Source organism: Neofelis nebulosa, chromosome 17 (assembly GCF_028018385.1).
Source record: "Neofelis nebulosa isolate mNeoNeb1 chromosome 17, mNeoNeb1.pri, whole genome shotgun sequence".
Classification (NCBI taxonomy): Eukaryota; Metazoa; Chordata; class Mammalia; order Carnivora; family Felidae; genus Neofelis; species Neofelis nebulosa.
In genome coordinates, this window is record NC_080798.1 from 17,823,693 (window position 1) to 17,843,652 (window position 19,960).

A 19,960-nucleotide genomic window follows, 5' to 3' on the forward strand; every position below is an offset into this window, starting at 1 on the left:
AGATATGAATATAGACATATAATTTGCTTCTTAACCATCTTAGGGTAATAAGTTAGATATGAAACCCTTTACTCCCAAATACTTCAGCATGTATTTCCTAAAAACAAGGACATCCTATAACTGCTGCACAATTATCAAAATCAGGAAATTAACACTGACACAATATTATTGTTTAATCCACAGACCTTTTTGAAAATTTACCCACAGTCCCACAAATAAAAAGAAAACAATTTAAATGATTTTTCCTAATCCAACATTCAACCCATAAATTGTGGATTGTCAGGTTTTTCCTTTTTTTCAAGCCCTTAGCTGTTAGAGATGCATATGTAAATATGAAATATGATCTTGAATCTTGAAATTTGCTTTAAAATACTTCAAGAAAGGGAAAAAAGGAGGTGAATGGGGCAAATACATAATGGTGGTAATTGTTGAAGCAGGTGATGGGTCCAAATGGAGGTTCATTGTACCTTTCTCTCTGCTTTTTTCTGTTTGAAATTTTCCATGGTAAAATGAAAATTAGCTAAGTATAAAAATATTTGATACATAAACCTGTTAGGATGCTGCCCAATTCATGAATCGTTTAATGAAAGTCTTTCAGATCTTCAAATTTACGAGGTTAAATTTTTTAACAAGCTTACCGCTAGAAAATAGTAAGAGTAAGGTCTTATTTGTTTCTGTGCAATAGTTATTAGTCCAGTTATGCAATAATTTTGCAAGTTATTACCTCAATTATAACTGTTAGCTCAGTTACGCTGTTCTAGGAGTTCATTTAATGATCTTGACAAACCTTTGAGGAAGATCCAGACTTAGTCCCCATTTTACAGATAGGCTAAGTAAGGCTCTGAGGTGCCATCACCCAATTAGGATGGATCTGAGAGACCCTGGGGGAGGAATTGCACTTGCCCTGGACGAGTATCTCCGAAGAAACAAACCAAAAACACATTCCGTTTTCCTCTCCACTTGGACCAGTAGAAATTCCAAGGAACAGAGAATGCTTTAAACATTTTGGTACGGGGCGGGATTGGAGCCTCTTCTCCGACCGTCTGTTGGACAAAGGCGAATCTGGCTGCCGGATTTGTTCGACTTCTCCCACACCCCGCCCGCCACCTCTGACCCCGGGACCAGCAGTCCCGCGGCGTGCCGAGGGCGTGGCCTGCAATTCCCGGGGAGGGGAGGGCCCTGTGTGTCCTTGGGCTGAGAGGGGAGGTGACTCCGGCCGAAGAGAAGGACGCAGAATGAGGGCCCTGCGGGTGAGGGCCCCCAAGAGCTGGGCCGGGGACCCCAACCCGAAAGCCCTCGCCCCTATAACGAGACTCACTGAACATCCCGGGATCTGGGGCGTTGGAACGTGAGCCCCCTTCAGACTTTGGGACTACCTCCTAAACAGTCTGGGACCCTCAACTTCTAATCCAAGGGGTTCTGAGACAACCGGGAACCCCCAACATGGCCCAATGCCCCCGTTTGAGCTTCTTTCCTTCGTCTAGGCTTCCTTTAACATCTCGGACCTAGGCCCTGGGAACTTAACACCGCTTCCCCTCCCCCTCACTTCTTAGGCAGTATGGAATCCCCACTAGGCACCCAGATCCAGGAGTGGATCATTCCTGGGACCTGGGCTCCTCCCATTAATCCAGGAAACCCTCGCCCCCAAAAACACCCCCGGACTTGGACACGCAGAACAAGTCTCCCATCTGCCCCCCTCCCCCCTCTTCCAGGACCCTCTAAACAATCCGGAAACCTCTCAGTCAGACCCTCTAGGCGCGAGCCCTTTTTTCTGGGCTTTCTTGACGGGACCCCTTCCTTTCCTCGTGCTGGCGGTTCTCATCTAGCTTTTGAGACTCTCGCAAGGAATAGAGCCGTCCCAGTGTCGGGCCTCTTGAAAGCCCGACTCTTCACCCCACCCCCCAACAGCTGGACCCCTTCGGGGCGCCCTTTCAGGTGTTTCCAATACCCATCCACTCCCTCCCCTGCCAGGTCTCCCAAGCACTGGTTCGCTCTTTCAGCTCAACCGCCCGGAACCGCTTTGAGAACCGAGTGGCTGAGAAACAGAAAGTCTTCCAGGTAGGCGGAGCGGGGGCGGGCGAAGGGAAGAACCCTGACCCCCAAGCTCGGTCCTTGAGCCGAGTAGGGGCAGCCGGGGAATACAGTCCACAGAGCAACGTGCACCCCTTCCTCATTGGTCGCTCCCACCACCCAGGCGGACAATGACCTCCCAGTACACTTGAAGGGCGGGGCAACAGACAACATCCTGTATCGACTGACCATGGGCCTGTGTCTAGGGGGTGAGTGCAGGGCCTTGTGGGCCTGAACTGCGCAAGGAGGGATGGGCGGGGGGAAGGGCGCGGGGCTTGAGCTGGAGTGAGAAACGGGCTGGTTTCGGTGTGACTGGGCAGGGGCTTAGGGAGGGGGATTGGGTTCTGGGCTGGCCAGGTTTGGGGATTGTCCAGGAGTCCACGCTGGCATATAGGAAGGTAGCACCTAGAGCTTGGGCTCCTGTCCCAGGAGCGGGTGTTGGGGAGGGGGGGGGGCAAGGCAGGAATTGTGGAGAAAGCTGGAAGCCTGGTCTGGATCAAGGCTAGGGGATTCTGTACCTGAAGTGCAGTTTAGGAAGAGAGCTGGAGCCTGATCTGGGGATAGGATCCAGGCTGGTGATAAGGAGCCTACATAGGGCCTTCAAAGCCTGAGATGGGGTTCAGGGAAGCAATGAGGATCTCACTCTTTGTCACCATACTCCCTCTCTAGGCACCGTCTATAGCCTGTACTGCCTTGGCTGGGCCTCCTTCCCTCACAACAAGTGAGACAAGAAGCCTGCAGGACCTGAACAAGCATCAATAAATGTGCTGGCTTCTTGGGGAACCCAGCCCAACCGTGGCCTCTGTTTGTATGCCCCCCATACCCATTTTCCCACCAGCAAGGAATCTCTACACTGTGGACAGCACATTGTCCCAGCCTGGAGTCCCTCATGCTAGAGGATTACTGCTACTACAAGCCTACTCCTATGATGTCGCCGCCTCTCAGCCCTCCTGAGGGGCTGGGGACCCCAAACAGCACCCCTGGGCTGCCTCTCCGGACCTGGGAGTCTGGGGTTGTGTCCCCTGTTCGACAGGGCCTCTGGATTCTGGGATGGCAGCCCCTCTCCCTGCAGAGGCTTGAGGGTGGGAAGGAAGATACTGAGTTTGGCCCATGACACAACAGAGGCAGAGGCAACTGAGGGCAGACTCACTCAGGACAGAGCAGAGAGGGGGCAAACATGGCCTTGGGGGACAGAGCCAGGGGTGGTACTGAGACCTCCCAAGAGCCTGGCTCTTGCAGCAGAAGCAGAGATTGCCCAGGCTTATGGGTCCCAGTCTCAGTCTCCACAGGATCTGTGAGAGATCTCAGCAAGAATGAGGCTCCGGCTCAACTAGAATCCAGTATGAGAAAAAAGACATAGATAAGAAAAGGACTAGGAAACATGCAGATCCAGGCCTGGGGACAGACATGGGAGACAGACAAAACCACCCCTGCCTCCTAGGACCTAGACTTCCCTCTGCCCCTGATAGAGACAGAGCCACCACTCAACTCTCAAAACAGGAGGCAGATCTCAGAGACAGCAGCAACTGGGGTGCTTTTATTTCCTCCTGGGCCTGGCAGGCTGAGAGCAGAGTAGAGACAAAGGCACAGGGGCGCCTGGGCCTATTATGGCCTGGAGTTCGGCCGGGGTAGTAACTGTGAACAGGTGTGCCAGAGTGTGTAAGGACTGGAGGGAGCCTCCCAGAACTGAGGGAAGGGCCCTTGGGGTGTGGAAGCAACATAACTGTTGGGTTTGGCACATGTACATGAGAGGGGTTATGGAGTGGGTGTGGGATGGGTGTGCTAGGCGTGGGGTAACCCTTGGAGCAGGGTGTGTTAGAGTGTCTCAGAGCCAGGGGTAACTCAGGGCATGGCACGTCGGGGCATGTCGGGCCCTGGCTGTTGACTGAAAAGCCGAGTGCCAAGGGCTGGGGGAACCGAAAGACCTGTGGGCCAGTAGGACCCATGAAGGCGACACTGCAGACTGGCTCAGCCCTGGGAGAGACGGAAGAATCCAAGGGGACTCCTATAGCAAGGCAATGAGGGGGCAGGTCTGGGGTTCTCATTCAGGAATACATCGTCAGCTGCAGCCACTGGGGAGAGAAAGGCAGAGTGAGGAGCAGAGAACGGAATACTAGCAGACACATTCTCTGGTTTGACCCTGGGGTTGTTGGGAAAATAGGAGGGCGGGAGTCCAAGCTCAGAGCTGGTACATGGGGTTGAGAAGAGGGAGTCCCCTGCCAGACACCCACATCCCAGAATGGGGGTTCTTACCTCCTGGATGTTCACTTGAATTTGTCCAGTGCCATCCTTGTCAAGAGATTTGAAGGCACCTAGAGAAGGAAAGGGATGGGAATTTGGCTTTTAGGATAAAAATATACAGCCTGGGTCGGTCAGTAGAGCACGCGACTCTTGATCTTGGGATTCTGAGTTCGAGCCCCATGTTGGGTGTGGAGATAACTTAAAAATAAAATCTTAGGTGGGGCGCCTGGGTGGCTCAGTCAGTTGAGCGTCCGACTTCGGCTCAGGTCATGATCTCACAGTCTGTGAGTTCGAGCCCCATATCGAGCTCTGTGCTGATGGCTCAGAGCCTGGAGCCTGCTTCCGATTCTGTGTCTCCCTCTCTCTCTGCCCCTTCCCTGCTCATGCTCTGTCTCAAAAATAAATAAAAACATTAAGAAAAAAATTTAAAAAAATAAATAAATAAATAAAAAGTAAAATCTTAGGAGTGGCTGGGTGGCTCAGTCAGTTGTGTTTGGCTCGGGTCATGCTCTCACGGCTCGTGAGCTGGAGCCCTGAGTCAGGCTCTGCGCTGATAGTGTGGAGCCTACTTCAGATTATCTGTCTCCTTCTCTCTCTGCCCCTCCCCCACTTGCATGCTCTCTTGCTGTCTCTCTCAAAAAGTAAATAAACATTAGAAAAATAACAAAATCTTTAAAAAAAAGGATAAAAATATACTAATATATGAGATGATGATACTAGCACTTGGGGCCCCTGGCTGGTTCAGTTGGTGGAGCATTTGACTCTTGACTGCAGCATTTCAGGGGCATGAGTTCAAGCCCCCACATTGGATGTCATTTACTCAATAATACACACACACACACACACGTGAAAAAAATAATGGCAAGCACTTATTGAGTTCTTACTCTGTGCCAAGCACTGCATAAAGTGCTTTCCATGTATTAATTCATTTAATTAAATTTTCTGAGGTGTCATTTTTTTTGTTTTATTTATTTTTTGAGAGAAAGAGCATGAGTGGAGGAAGGACAGAGGATTCAAAAGCAGGCTCTGCACTGACAGGCTGACAGCAGAGAGCCTGATGTGGGGCTCAAAGTCACCAACCCAGAGATCATGATGAGCCAAAGTCAGATGCTCAACTGACTGAACCACCCAGGTGCCCAGATTGTCATTTTCTAACAGGGCCAGAGATGTGTGAAGTAATGCACCCTAGGAACATCAGGATTGGAACCCAGGTGGTGAGCCCCCTCAATAATGGCCTCCATATGACCTGTGCCCCACCTCTGCCCAAGCCCCAGCCTTGCATAAACCTCTAAGGGCCTAGCTCTCCTCCTCTTCCTGCTCTTACAGTCTGGTATGGTCCCCACTCCTGCCCTGAAACCTGACTCATGTTCCCCACCCATAGCCAAACCTAAGCAATCCTGAGCCTACACTGTCTGTGCTCCCTCTCTCATTCACCACTCAGTTATACCCTCAGGTGTCCACACACGTAGTATCCCAGACACTGCACTCACTACAGTTACTACTGCCAATAGCCATTTCTTAAGCCTTCTCATATGTGACTTTTGGAATCATCTGCCCTTATTGTCCATTCCCACCTTCCCCTTCATGTCCCTGACATACCTGCCCCTTTTTCTCTGCCCAAGGTTTTAATGCTTTGCCCTTCCTGGGCTCTCATGAGGCTAGAGGATCTTCCTAAAACCAAATCTGGCCCTGTCCTTCCTCTGTCTAGAACCTGTTATAGCTCTCCAATGCCCCCCAGTAATGTCTGAACACCCCTGAACGTGACACTCACAGCCCTGCATGGCCTGACCATGCCCACTGCTCTACTTCCTTTCACTCAGTTCTCTCAGATCCAAGTTCAAATTTTGGCTTTGCAACTTCCTAGCTGAGTGGCTGTGAGCAAGCAGTTTTGCCTCCTTGAACCCCAGGTTCCTCCTCCAGAAAATGGGGCCAGTAACTCCCATTTCTCAGGATAGTCTTAAGGATTCAATGCAATCATGGTCATAAGAGCCCTCACAATCTAGCCCCTGCTAACCCCTCCCAGCCTTTGCCTCTGCACCCTACCCCCTTTCCAGCATTGAGAATGGAATTCAACAAAAAACACCAAAAGCACCTTCCCTTGTTGGCCTTTGCATGAGTTATTCCAAGAGCAACACTTGTCTCCCCTCTACCCCTAGAGTTATTCCTTGTCCCTCAGGCCCCAATTCACATGTGTCTTCCTCCAGGAAGCTCTCTTGATCCCTTAGTCTGCATCGGGTACCTCCTAGGTTCAAATAGTCCACTGGCCTTCCCCATTCATAAATCTATAAACCCACTTGGCCCTGAGCTTCTCCTCTCACGCTCCATCACTCTGCCCTGAGCTTCCCTACCCCAAATGTAACCATTCTGAGCTGTCACTGTCTGGTGATTTGCCTCTCCTCCAGTGGACTGTGAGTGACGTGAGGGTGGGAACTGGGGGTGTTTCGCTCACTGGAGCTGCTTGCCTCAGGGCCAGACTCAGAGAAGACCTCGCCCATAGGAGGTAGAACAAATCCCCACCCAGGAAGAGAGCTGGGGTATACCACTCACGGAACATAGCATCCAGCCTGACCAGGCAGCTGATGAAGTTGTCAAAATCCATGTTCCCTCCTTCATCTGAGTAGCGCCGGATGATCATGTTGTAGAGATGTTCATTCAGGTGGAACCCTGAGAATGGTTTCATTTCTCAGGTGTGAGGCCCACAAGGTGTGACCCCTGGGACTCACCCTCAGACCAGCGCACTAGGGGCTGTCTTACCCATCCCCCCACCCAGTCCAACCATGTCCCTGCCAGCCATACCTGCTGCCTCAAAGGCTGCTGGGAGTTCACTGCTGCCAATGGTACCTGAACGGTCAACATCAAACTGTTTATATATGGCCTGTGGGGACAGGGAGGGAAGAAGTCAACTGAACATCGTGGGGCATGGCATCTTCATGGCTTGAGGGTCTCTATGCTAGGAGTGTGAGGTTACCACGCACCTGCCACTTTTTGATGTTGTTCCACAAGTACTTGAATTCCTGGAAGCCCAGCTTGCCTGTGGTGTCACTCTGGTAGAAGGGTGTTAAGAATAGTGTGATGGTTGTACCCAGAGGCATGCACTGTATGCAATGGAATAATGACCAAGCAGGGGGACCTGGGCTAAAACCCTAGCTCCCATCCCACCCCAGTCATGTCACCCTGGATATGGTTTTACTTTTCTTTTTATCCATACGTAGTTTAGTTCATATATTTTTTAAGATTTTATTTTTTATTTTTTTAATGTTTATTTATTTTTTGAGAGAGAGAGAGAGAGAGAGAGAGACAGAAACAGAATGTGAGTGGGGGAGGGGCAGAGGGAGGGAGACACAGAATCTGAAGAAGGCTCCAGGCTCTGAGCTGTTAGCACAGAGCCCGACATGGGGCTCGAACTCACAAATTGTGAGATCGTGATCTGAGCAAGTCAGACACTTAACCAACTGAGCCACCCAGGTGCCTCAAGATTTTACTTTTAAGTCATCTCTACACCTAACATGGGGCTCGAATTTACAACCCCAAGATCAAAAGTCACATGCTCCACTAACTGATCTAGCCAGGTGCCCCTATATTTCTAATTTAAACATAACCATGGGGAATTATATTGAACTTCTCTAAACTATAAATTCCTTACCTGAAAATAGTTGCTAACTCCTCATTTATAAAATTCGTAATAGCAATTCAATTTCATAAATGTCAGGACATGTGAAAAACAAGGGTCTTAGAATTCTAAGGAAAGGTGATAATAAACACCCGCTGGGTTTGTGATAAAAACAGAATGAGATAAAGCCCTTAGCTCAGAGGCTAGTATTTGATAAACTCTCAATAACAATGACAGCCAAGACTTTATCAAGTTACCTAACACATGCCAGGCAGTGCTAAGCTTCTCAGGAACATTACTTTTCTCACTAAATTCTTAAGACACTGGCCTACTAGTATTATTCCCCAGTCACAGAGAAAGAAACAGATTCAGAGATGAAAATCTACAGAAGATCACAGTAGCAGCTAATGTGTACAGACCATTTAGTACTAAGTGCTATGCAGTGTGCTAAACCTTTGGGTGGCGCTCCAAATCAGGTGTCACCATAATCATTTACCTCATTTTATAGACAAGCAGACTGAGGCACAGAGAGGCTCAGTAACCTTGTTAAATGGCACAGCCAAGATTATGTAACTGTGCAACACATGTATGTGATCACATGACAGGACGTGTGTTTACATTTTCCCTATGAGCTGAGCGTGCACATATCCAAGATCAGCTAATGACTGGCCCATGTGTAAACATGCATGTGTTCCTGTGACCATGCCTTCACATATCTTCATGTATACGGGTATGCCCTTGTATACATGTACATGTATATGGGCACAACTATAACAGTTATAAGCTTGGGTTCTTGGGACACCTGGCTGGCTCAGTCGGTAGAGCATGCTACTCTTGATCTCAGAGTCATGAGTTCAAGCCCCACACTGGGTATAGTGCTTACTTTAAAAAAAAAAAAAAAAAAAGAGGGGCGCCTGGGTGGCTCAATCAGTTGAATGTCTGACTCTTGGTTTTGGCTCAGGCCACAATCCCAGGCTATGCACTGAGTGCAGAGTCTGCTTGGGATTTTCTCTCTCCCTCTGCCCATCTCCCCTGCTCTCTCTCTCTCTCTAAAATAAATAAAAATGAAAAAAGGAAGGAAGGCAGGAAGGCAAGAAATAAGCTTGGATCCTCAAGCCTAAAAGACCTGAGTCCAAATTCCTATCCTGGCACTTACCCTTTACTTATAACTTCAGACAAATGATTGCCTCTCTCTGAGTCTCAGTTTCTTCATCTATAAAATGGACTATAACAATTCTGCCTGTTTAACAGGATGGCTGTGAAGTGCCAGCTGTGACAGGTGATGTTACTATTTATTGCCACATGTGTGGATGTGTGGTAGTGGATGTGTGTTCTGATATATATGCATGTCCACATTGTGGGTATGAAAGCTACACCCTGACTGTCCCAACTGTGCTCCCACAAAACTCCTTCTTCATCCAAAACTTCCTCTAGATTGCCCCAAGGATACATCCATCACGGCCACCATGCTGCGACATGTGTCAATGCCAAAACCATCAGTTTTCAGATCAGGGTCTGTGGGAGACAGGTTGAAAGTCAGAGGCCAGAGGACACAGCTACCCCAGCCAGCACCCATGACTTTAAACCTGCCCTGTGTGTTGACCCCAATCACTCACGTCGGGTTACGACCTTGTTGAGAATGTTCATGAGTTCTGTAGCACTGACCTCCATGTCCTGTAGGGAGAAGCCGGGGATGGTTAAAAGGGAAGAGTGTCATGAGGCAGAATGGGGATTCTTTGGATATTGCAGTTGTTGAGTGTGCATGCAAGGGCAGCCCAAAGGAAGGCATGGGAGTTAGGACAAGGATGGGAGCCCAGGGTTACTTACATCTCCAGCCAGCTGGGCAAAGAGCCTCCGGAACTGCCGGACCTCCTCACTCTCATTGGCCTCAATGTTGGAGTAATGGGTGCGTGGAGGCTGTAGAGGGAGGAGATCTCAGAGCAAGTGGGGGAGGGGTGCCCTGGCCAGAACAGCCCTAGGTGGGAAAGTCAGAGTGGGCTGGGTGACTGGATGATCAAAGGAATGAGAGGTGGTCAGTGAAGAGGGAGTGGATATAGCTAAGACCCATGACTAAATTCGGGGACACAACAAGGGAGAAACTAAATGAGAAGAATTTTATAAGACAAAGGGGACAAGGATGGGTGATGAAAAAGGCCTTGGAGTGAGAAGCAAGGTCTTTGATTGTGGAGGGTGACTTACCGGAGGCTCTGGGTTGTATTGTGCAGCTGCCTCACTGGAGAGAGGAGTAAGGGAGTTAGCACCAGGGGGCGGGGCCTCCATAGACAGTGCCAGACCCCACGCCCCAACCCTTCAACCTCCCTACCACCACTCTCCATACCTGCCCCCTCTGCCTGCCTCATCTGTCCTTGTCTTCATCTACCCCTGTCTTTGCTACCCTGGTTGCACCTGGCAGGAAACCTACAGGCCCGCCCCCCACAGTAGGTCCCGCTCCTGCCAGAGCACACTGCCCTATAGCAGATACCTCAATAGACCCAGCCCCTTTGAGGGCTGCTTCACAGAAGCGCTAACCCAGCTTCCCGGGTTAGCCAACCTCCTCAGGTCCTTTCTGTCTAGGAACCTACTCCATCCCCTGGCTTCCTAAACCCCCGTGTCTTCCCAACATCCCACCCCAGCTCCACGAGTTCCCACCCCTTCGAGGGGTGGCCAAGGTTAGGGGCCTAATGGCACCTAACGACAACCTGCTCTACCTCCACCAGGACGTATTTCTGTTTTAATCCAGCCAGTTCCCAGACGGACCCAGCCCCTTCAAGAACATTTCCCCTATCCCATCAGGCCTCGGCCTCTTCTGCGTCTACTTCCTCACTGACACACCTACGACGGCCTTGCCGCAAACCTAAGACAAGCCTTGCCCCCATGAAGCCACTCCCAGCCTCATTGGCTCCACCCTCTTAACGTTCATTTCCAGGCTAGCGGGAAGCGGGCCTCGCCCAGACCCACTAAGCCCCACCTCCCAAAACCCAGCCGCGTCCCATCACAGTATCCCCTCAACTGTCAGACTCCGCCCATGCCAAGCCCCGCCTCCTGAACTGCCATTAGCCTCACTACGGCCCGCCCCCTCGGGAGGGGCCCTCCTCTAACCCCAGCCCAGGCCCCGCCCAGCCTAATTAAGGATGCAGGTCAGTCTCCAGACTACCTCAATCTATGCCGGTGGGACATGCTCCTCCGCCAGGCCCCTCCCCTCCTCAGGCCCCCCCCTTACCTGATGGCACTAATAACCCCGCCCAGGATGCGCATGGCAGTTCCGCCACCGCCACCGCCTCCTCCGCCGCCGCCGCCGCCGCCGCCGCCGCCGCCTCCTCCTCCGGCCCCGCTGATCAGGCCTCCGATCACATTCCCCAGGCCTCCGCCCAGGCCCCCACCTCCCCCGCCGCCGCCTCCCTTCAAGAACGAGTTAACCAGGAACATGGCTGCGAATTTAGATTCCTGAGGGAGAAAAAAAGGGTCAAAAGGCCGCATCGCCATTGAGCCCGCTCCCTCCCCATAAAAATAGGCATTTCTGGCAGCTGCACTTGGGGTAGTAATATGAGGCCTCCGGGCGGGAACTTATCCTCCCGCTGGGACTTGAAGGTCCATTTGGGATGGGGTCTGGGCTTCCGGAGGAAGGTAGTTCTCGGAGGAGTGGGATAGGGAAGGAGGATCATGAAATCCCCTCGGGGTCCAAAGGATCTCTGTCTGGCTTGAAGGACCCTGGACTGAGTCTATGCATAGGCATCATTAAGGGTAGAGGTCCCGGTTCTGGTGGGGTTCTCAAGATGAGGGCCACAAGTTTGACGTGTCTGGCCACTCGAATCTGAGACTTGAGCCTCAGAACTGGACTTCGGGATCTTGGGCGGGTCAGGGGCGCGGATCAGAGATTCCCGACCCGGAGGCTTCCGGGTCAGGGTTTAGGATATCCAGAATGTGGGCTTGAGGGTTTAGGTATTCCCAGGAGAGGGATTACAGTGTCACCGCTGGTTCTGTGGGCTCGGGTCAAAATTGTGGACGTGAATCCCGGGGCCCGGGATAACAGGGTTCCCATTAGAATTGGGAGCACGGATCTAAGTAAGGATCGTGGTTCTGGAGATCCCACCCTGATCAGAATTTCCACCCTAAAACTGAGGGTGGAAAAGTCCCCGGGGCGGGATAGGGATCGGACAGACTGGGGCTTCAAGTCTGAGATCATGGGTCTGGAAGACCCCTGATGCCGAGATTTAAGGGTCTCGTGGAATCTGAGGCCGCAAGGGCCGGGATTACAGAGCACAGGGATAATCCAAATCGGGCGCTCACCGCCTAGCTCACACGTCCGCGGGTCCGTTCGCCTGTGCTGCTCCCGGGCCTCCGGCCGCGTCCGGCTCCGTAGGGCGGGGCTCGTGACTCAGGCGGCCTGGACCGGGTTAAGCACTGCGGCTTGGCCAAGCATGCATCCGCGCGGTCCTAGCGCCGGCATTGAAGCTGCGCGTGCGTGATCCGGATCCGCCTCACGTAACGAGATGCGGCGGCCACAGCTCCGCCCTGCTAGTTTCCAGGACGGTGGGTTCCGTCCCCGCCCTGGCTTCACAGCTGTGAGGTCTTACCCTAGTCTCCGGCTCTGTTGAAGAAATCCGGGGGGATTGCAGTCACCGTGCCCGAGATCACACCCTAGTGTTGCAGTGTGAGTTTTCATCCCAAAGCCAGCCTCCACGCGGCCACGGGTGCGATTTTCGGTCCGCTGGAAAAGGGACTCTAGTCCTCGGCTCCTAGCCTTGTCGCGACAAAACATCCGGAGACCCTGAATTTTGTATGACCCACAGCCCGGGGACAAGCGCCCGCATTTGGGGTAGGGGCTAAGGCTCGCCCGGGACCCTGCAGCAGCCCGGATGGCGGTCAGTCGGTGCGGGTAGGACTTTGCCGCCTGCAAAAGCTGCCTCTGCCTCCTCCAACCCCGCACCCTCTTATCCCGAGTCAGGGTCACCAAGTGTCGCCTCATTCTTCCCATCTCTAAAGAGGGGCCCGGGCACAGGAAGAGTCCCTCTGGCCACGTCTTGGCTTTTGAGGCTAGATGTTCCCAAGAGCGGGTTAAGAGTGAGAGGTGGGGGGAATGCAGAAGCTGGCCGGGAAAATAGCGACTGAAGTCTCCTTTGGTGACCTTTCTCAGGCTCCAACCTCCAAATTTCAGGGCTACTCAGATGGAGTTTAATCCCACGTCTAGCGTTTAGAATCTCCCCTGGAGTCTGGCTTAGCTTGAGTTTGAATCCTGACTCTGCCATTTCCTAACGGATCCTTTGGGCTCTGAGCAAGGATTTTATTTTTTTTAAGGATTTTTTTAATATTTAAAATCTTTAATGATTTAAAGTCTTTAATCTTTAAAATGAGTAAAAGTGTTCCCAAGCTCCCTTCAGAATTAAGTGGCTAAACGCTTAGTAAAGAGTAATTTTGTGTGTCTGTACCCATGCTGTTCCCTCCTGTAGCCCACCTGGATTCCTCAGGTGGTTGACTGACTCATCTTTAGACAACACTGATAAAAATACAGGCCAAGCACTCTCCTAAGCACTTTATGTATATCTTCATATGCCTTCACAACAGTCCTATGGAATGGGTGAATTCAGTATTTCCATTTTACAAAGAAATAAACTGAGCATAAACTCCCTAGCCTGTAACCTTAACCACTACCTTAATGTATTTGACTCTTCTGTAATATAATTAATATTGGGGCGCCTAGCTGGCTGAGTTGGAAGAGCCTGTAACTCTTGATCTCGGGGTCATGAGTTTGAGCCCCACACTGGGTGTAGAGATTACTAAAAAAAAAAAAAATAAATAATGTAATTAATAGGATAATATCTCAGATAACAAGATCACAACAGACAAAAATGCAGTTGCAGCCAAGCCAAAGAATTGCTATACAAGACTTGCCTATGAGGCAGGAACTTGGAGAGAACATAGAGGCCGGGTCACTTGCCTCGGGTCACAGAGGATGGCAGGACCAGGTGTGAACCTGGGCTTGGCTAATGCCAAAACTTGATGATGACTAATCCGGATTCCCTTCTCACCGCACCCTTCCCTGCCAGACTGGAAAGCTTCCGTTCTCTGCCCTCTCCAGCGGCTCACTTGCTGCCAGCCTTTGCATGGGCTGTGACCTCTACTTGGAACACTCCTGCCTTTTTTGCCCGGTGATGTATGTACTCAGGCTTTGGTGTCGGCTCAGGAGTCACCTCTTCTAGGAAGCACTCCCAGTCTCCACCCCCACCCATGACTAGGTGAGGCTTGCTGTCACCTGCTTGTAACTTATACTTCCTTGTAACATACACTGCCATCTTATCCCATTTGTTGTCACCTAGGTCTGTCTCCCTGACCTCTTAATCCTGGCAAGTTCCAAGTCTCAGGCCTTGCTCCTCTGGATCCCACTCATGTCATAGAGGATCTGCCCCACATGCATGGTTTAAATTCCATCTCTAGGCTATTAATATCCAAATTTCTGTCTTCAACCCAGACATCAGGCTCCTACAACCTGCATGCTACTCACCTTCCGGGGGGGTGTGGGGGGGTGGTGGTGGGGGGTGCTGTCTTATAATTGTCTCAAACTGCACACATCCTAAACTAAGCTTCTGACTTCCTCCCAAATATACTCCCTCCCCACCTTCCCTGTCCTTCCAGTGACTGAGACTAGACACCCCCAGATCATCCCTGACCTCTCTTTCACACCTACTCCACCCTGTCAGGAAACCTTGTTGACTCCACCAACAGAATCTAAACTCTTTTCCCCTGCACTGCCCCTGCCCTGGCTAGGCCTCCACCCTCCCCTTCCTGGTCACCACAGTAGCCCCTCCCCAGGCTCCCTGCTTCCATGCCTGCCCTCACAGTGGCCATCCCACCCAGAGCCAGACGGAGCCTGTGACACCCTGAGTCAGGCCCTGACCTGACTGGGCCCTCCTGACTGAGTCCTCCTCTGGCTGTACCTCTCTCCTGGTAAAAGTCAAAGTCCTCATGCTAGTGATCTGTCCTGTTACCTCTCTTAAGAAAGTGAGAAGAAGCCCTACTGACAGCTTACCCTGGATGTTCCCAGCTGAACACAGACAGGGAGGCTCGGCAAGTGAGTGCAGCCATATCCAAACAGCCTGTTTCCTGGTGCACTTGAGGGCTGCTACCCCATTACCAAGGCCCTCTCTAGCTGCACCTTAAGTGCCTCACCTCTCAGTGCCTCAAGTCTGCACACATAGTGGTCTCAGGAAGGTCCTTTCAGATCTCTGATTTCACCCCCCCCCCACACTCCCCATCCCACCCCCCACTGCCTTTATCATTTATCATCTGCTAACATAGTGTATAGTTTACTTATTTATCCTGTTCCTTGTCTTTCTCTCCCACTAGAATATTAGCTCCTCAAAGGATTTCTGTCTCTTGCTCACTGCTGTGTACCTGGTTCCTAGAACAGTGCCTGGCACGTCTTTGGTACTCAGTAAATATTTGTTGAAGAATGAAATGTTTTGTGTGAGTTTTCTCATTGAATTTCAGCACCATCAATGAGATAGTACAGCAAGCGTTACTAAAGTCTTCCACCATCTTCCAGATTTCTTTGACCTTAGGCATGGTTATGTGACTTGTTTTGGCCAATAAAATATGAATGGAAATATTGGGAGTGTCACTTTTACTTATTTTTTAATTTTGTTTTATTTTTATTTTCTTTAAATGCCTATTTATTTTTTACAGAGAGAGAAAAAATGCAAGTGGGAGAAGGGCAGAGAGAGTGGAAGAGAGAGAATCCCAAGCAGGCTCCATGGTTAGCATGGAGCCGAATGCAGAGTCCGATCTCATGACCTTGAGATTACAACCTGAGCCGAAATCAAGAGTCGGATGCTTAACCAACTGAGCCACCCAGGTGCCTTTATTTAATATTTAAAGATTTTATTTTTAAGTAATCTCTATACCCAACATGGGGCTTATATTTACATCCCTGAGATCAAGAGTCACGTGCTCCACCCACTAAGCCAGCCAAGCACCCCTTATTTGATTTTTTAAGTAATCTCTGTACCCAGTGTGGGGCTCGTACTCATGGCCCAGAGAGCAAACAGCGCAGACTCACATGCTCTACAGACTAAGCCAGCCAGGTGCCCCAGGAATGTCACTTTTAAATGTAGCATTTAGATCCTTTTGTAGTTCATAGGTGTGATGATTGGATGTTCATGCTGTTATGTGACATGTGCCAGCCACCCTTAAACCTTGTTACAATGTTGGCACATTACTTGTCTGATGTAAAATAATAATAATAATAATAATAATAATAATAATATAATAATAAATAAATAAATAAATCTAAAAGCCAATACAGGATACTCTATGCTCTCATCTCCTGCCTAGGCAACACTGGGAGTCAGGCAAGCACAGAGGTGCCACATGAAGGAAGCTAACTGGGTCACTAAGCCATGGCATGGAGGACATGCCTGTTTCTATGTGCAAGAAATAAAATTTGAGGAGTTAGTCCACTAAGGTCTAGGGCTCATTTCTTACCACAGCATATTCCAGCCTATTCTGACTGATCCAGGTAGAAGTGTTACTATATCATGTCAATGAGGGGAGAGATGGGATTACTTGCCCAAGATCACACAGCTAGTGAGTGCCAGAGTCAAGATTTGAACTCAGCAGGGTGCCTGTCTGGCTCAGTTGCTAGAGCATGTGACTCTTGATCTTGGGGTTGTGAGTTCAAGCCTCGCTGGGTGTACAGCCTATTTAAAAAAAAAAAAAGATCTGAACTCAGGAAGGCTGGCTCTGTAGCTCATGCTTTTAATCCTCACAATTTGCTGCCTTAACGATGTTCGTGTTACGATGCCACCAGTGAATAAACGGACAATAGCCATAACCCAGCTAATACCTCCTGAGGCCTTGATGACCCAGCTGGGGTAACTGCTGTGCAGGCAGGTATTGGAGGGCTGCTCACAACTCTGCTGAAGGAACGAGCAGGAGGAAGTGGAGGTTCAGAGAGGTGGTGTCACCCGCCTGAGGGGATGGCAGAGTCTAAACCCAAGCATGGTTGATGCCAAATAGTTATGTGATGACTAATCCAGACTAATGTCCCTCCGTTGCCCTTTGTTTAATGGTGTATTAGGATTCTCCAGAGAAACAGAATATATAGAACAAATAGGAGAAAGAGATTTATTATAAGGAATCGGCACACTATTACGGTGGCTGAGAAGTCCCACAGTCTGCTGTCTACAAGCTGGAGACCCAGGACAGCCAGTGGTTTAAGTCCTGGTCCAAGTCTGGAGGTCCACAAACCCGGGGAGCCAATGGTATAAATCCCAGTCTGAGTGCAGAAGACCAATGTTCCAGTGCCACAGTCAGGCAGAACTCAACTTATTCCTTCAGCAGTCTCTGGTTCTACTCAGACCCTCAAAGATTTAGAGTATGCCTCCAAGCATTGGGGAGGGCAGTTTGCTTTAGTCAGTCTACCGATTCAGATGATAATCTTGCTTGGAAACACCCTCACAGACACAGCAAATATGGAGGAACTCTGTATGCCAGACAGAAAAAATTAACCATCATTCTATCCCCACTCTTCTTCCCAGACTCCCTGCTCCCAGGCTCTTGCATAGGCTGTGTCCCTGCAGGAACGTTTCTCGTACCACCCCTCCCCTTTTTGTAAGTTTGTTTGTTTGTTTATTTGAGAGAGACAGAGACAGTGTGAGTGGGGGAGGGGCAGAGAGAGGGAGAGAGAGGATCCCAAGCAAGCTCCACAATGCCAGCACAGAGCTCGACGTAGGGCTTGAACCCATGAAACCGTGAGATCATGACCTGAGCCAAAACCAAGAGTTGGATGCTTAACCAACTGAGCCACCCAGGGACTGCTCTCCTACCCTTTTTGCTTTGGAGTTGTTTCGGTGATTGCACTTCATCAAAGAAGTCTTTCTTGACCTCCCCTATCGCAGACTGGAGCAGGTTGCCTGTTATATGCTCCTAAGATTCCCCAAACTTCTTCCCCCAGACATCATAACAAATTAAAATCAGTAGTGATCAATGTTTGTTTCCTGGACTGGATTGAAGGCTTTATGATGGAGGGCAGGGCTATCTTAGGGACCACTATGTCCCCAGCATCACCCAGCTCAAAGCTAGGCATGGGACACATGGTCAATAATTCTTTTTTTAATTTTTTTTTTTAACGTTTATTTATTTTTGAGACAGAGAGAGACAGAGCATGAATGGGGGAGGGTCAGAGAGAGGGAGACACAGAATCTGAAACAGGCTCCAGGCTCTGAGCTGTCAGCGCAAAGCCCGACGCGGGGCTCGAACTCATGGACCGTGAGATCATGACCTGAGCCGAAGTCGGCCGCTTAACCAACTGAGCCACCCAGGCGCCCCAATAATTCTTAGCTATTCATCATCATCATCATCATCCTTTGGGGGATTATTTATATAATTCAGACTTCCTCATTAGAATGAAAACCAGTCAATAGAGTAGGTGCTTTCATGGTTGCACAACAAACCTTCCTCATCTTTGAGGCTTCCTCATGGTTCAGATGGCTCCCCTCCCTAAAGCTTTCCTTGGTAATTCCCTCCTACCTCCTGCTCCAGCTAAAGCAGGTACTTTCTCCGGCTTTCCACCCCTATCCAGCCTGATCACTCTGATACTTGGGTGTTCACGTTAAAATGATCCTGTACACTGTGCATCCTTATTTTTTCTCTGTAGGTGTGCTATATTTCATAATTAAAAATATTTAAAATACCTGGTCATGCCTGCCCATTGTAGAAAATGTACAAAATACAGCAAGAGAAAAATTAAAAGGAAAAATTCACCCACTTTTCAAAGACAACATTTTTTTGTTTTGTTTTATTTATTTATTTATTTATTTATTTATTTATTTATTTATTTAAGAGAGGGGAGGCTGCAAGTGAGCAAGGGGCAGAGAGAGAGAGAGAGAGAGAATCCGAGGAGGGGCAGAGGGAGAAAGGGGGGGGGGGGGAGAGAGAGAGAGAGAGAGAGAGAGAGACAGAGACAGAGAGAGAAGCAGGCTCACCCAAAGGGGGGCTGAAGCTCAACCCGATGTAGGACTCAAGCTCAAGAACTGTGAGATCATGACCTGAGCTGAAGTCAGATGCTTAACGACTGAGCCACCCAGATGCCCCTCAAAGACAACTTCTATGTAGTTATATTTCTCATTTGATTTTTTGTCCTGGAATTATTTTTATATATTTCTAATAATGTAAAAAATTTGCATATGCAATTTGCATCCTGCTCATCAACTTGCAAACAACTTGTATTAACCTGGAGCTTGCAGCTATGTTCCCTTCGATTGCTCACCCGTGACCCGACCTCATTGTTAGACATCAGCTCTAACAGCTTTTGCCCTGAAAAGTAACCAAGGAGATGACTGTCATACTCCATAAGGCAGAATAAATTAAACACTAAAACTAGGATTTCATTTCTTGGTTGTGCTCTGAAGAAGCATCAGAGTGAGTTTTCATTTCCTCTTTCTCTTTCTCACTGCCTGGAATGTGGATGTGGTGGGAGCCATCTTGGACCATGCAGGCCAGGGCACTCCCCTAGGGATGGCAGGGCCATCGATTGAAGCTGTCTGGGTATCTGATACTAAGCTTTGTTATCAGCCCAGGACTGCTTACATCAGGCTACCATGGGAAAGAAAGAACACTTAATTTTATTTAAGCCTCTGCTGCCCTACTGAGTTCTGTTAGAGGGCTTATATTAAATTCTATCTAATCCACAGTGCCCATTATACCCTGAGCAATTCCCATGTTCCTAAAAATATCATTTTTAGTGTGTCCAAAATATTGCATCATCTGAAAATTACTAGAATTTTTTTCATTCATTTATTCTACACATGTTCATTGAGTGCTTACTATATCCATGCCCATACCCCTGGATAAGTGATGGGGATGTAATGGTCATATCCTAATAGAGGGAGACAGGCAATGAACAAGGAAACAAACATAACCCATCTCTATTTTCAGATATAGCATGTCCCAAAACGTGTGGCAGAGATTAGCTAAATGCTCACCAAAACTGCTTCCCTTTGTTTTTTCACACACAGCTGAACTATATTTCCTATTGTCCCTTGC

At 49.5% G+C, this 19,960-nt stretch overlaps 2 protein-coding genes and 1 non-coding gene across 4 annotated transcripts; 2 read left to right on the plus strand and 1 right to left on the minus strand.

The window, feature by feature from the left end:
* Positions 1-1,137: 1,137 nt before the first annotated feature.
* On the plus strand, positions 1,138-2,857 carry LOC131498926 (cytochrome c oxidase subunit 7A1, mitochondrial). 2 transcript variants are annotated; one of them, XM_058706454.1, is made up of 4 exons: positions 1,138-1,250; positions 1,972-2,058; positions 2,195-2,279; positions 2,740-2,857. In XM_058706454.1, the coding sequence occupies exons 1-4, from the start codon at positions 1,236-1,238 to the stop codon at positions 2,793-2,795; spliced, it is 243 nt and encodes an 80-aa protein (XP_058562437.1). In that variant the 5' UTR covers positions 1,138-1,235; the 3' UTR covers positions 2,796-2,857. The 2 variants fall into 2 exon arrangements, with proteins under 2 accessions (XP_058562437.1, XP_058562435.1); XM_058706452.1 differs by having other exon boundaries at positions 1,221-1,348; positions 2,001-2,058.
* A 723-nt stretch (positions 2,858-3,580) lies between these two features.
* On the minus strand, positions 3,581-12,355 carry CAPNS1 (calpain small subunit 1). The gene is made up of 11 exons (XM_058706451.1): positions 12,209-12,355; positions 11,142-11,365; positions 10,121-10,154; positions 9,749-9,838; positions 9,538-9,595; positions 9,372-9,436; positions 7,287-7,355; positions 7,108-7,186; positions 6,859-6,975; positions 4,324-4,382; positions 3,581-4,142 (listed from the first exon to the last, which is right to left on the minus strand). The coding sequence occupies exons 2-11, from the start codon at positions 11,345-11,347 to the stop codon at positions 4,116-4,118; spliced, it is 804 nt and encodes a 267-aa protein (XP_058562434.1). The 5' UTR covers positions 11,348-11,365; positions 12,209-12,355; the 3' UTR covers positions 3,581-4,115.
* A 3,681-nt stretch (positions 12,356-16,036) lies between these two features.
* LOC131500522 (small nucleolar RNA U13) lies at positions 16,037-16,144 on the plus strand. Its single transcript, XR_009256337.1, has one exon. It is a non-coding gene; the product is annotated as a small nucleolar RNA U13 (small nucleolar RNA).
* The last annotated feature ends 3,816 nt before the right edge of the window (positions 16,145-19,960 follow it).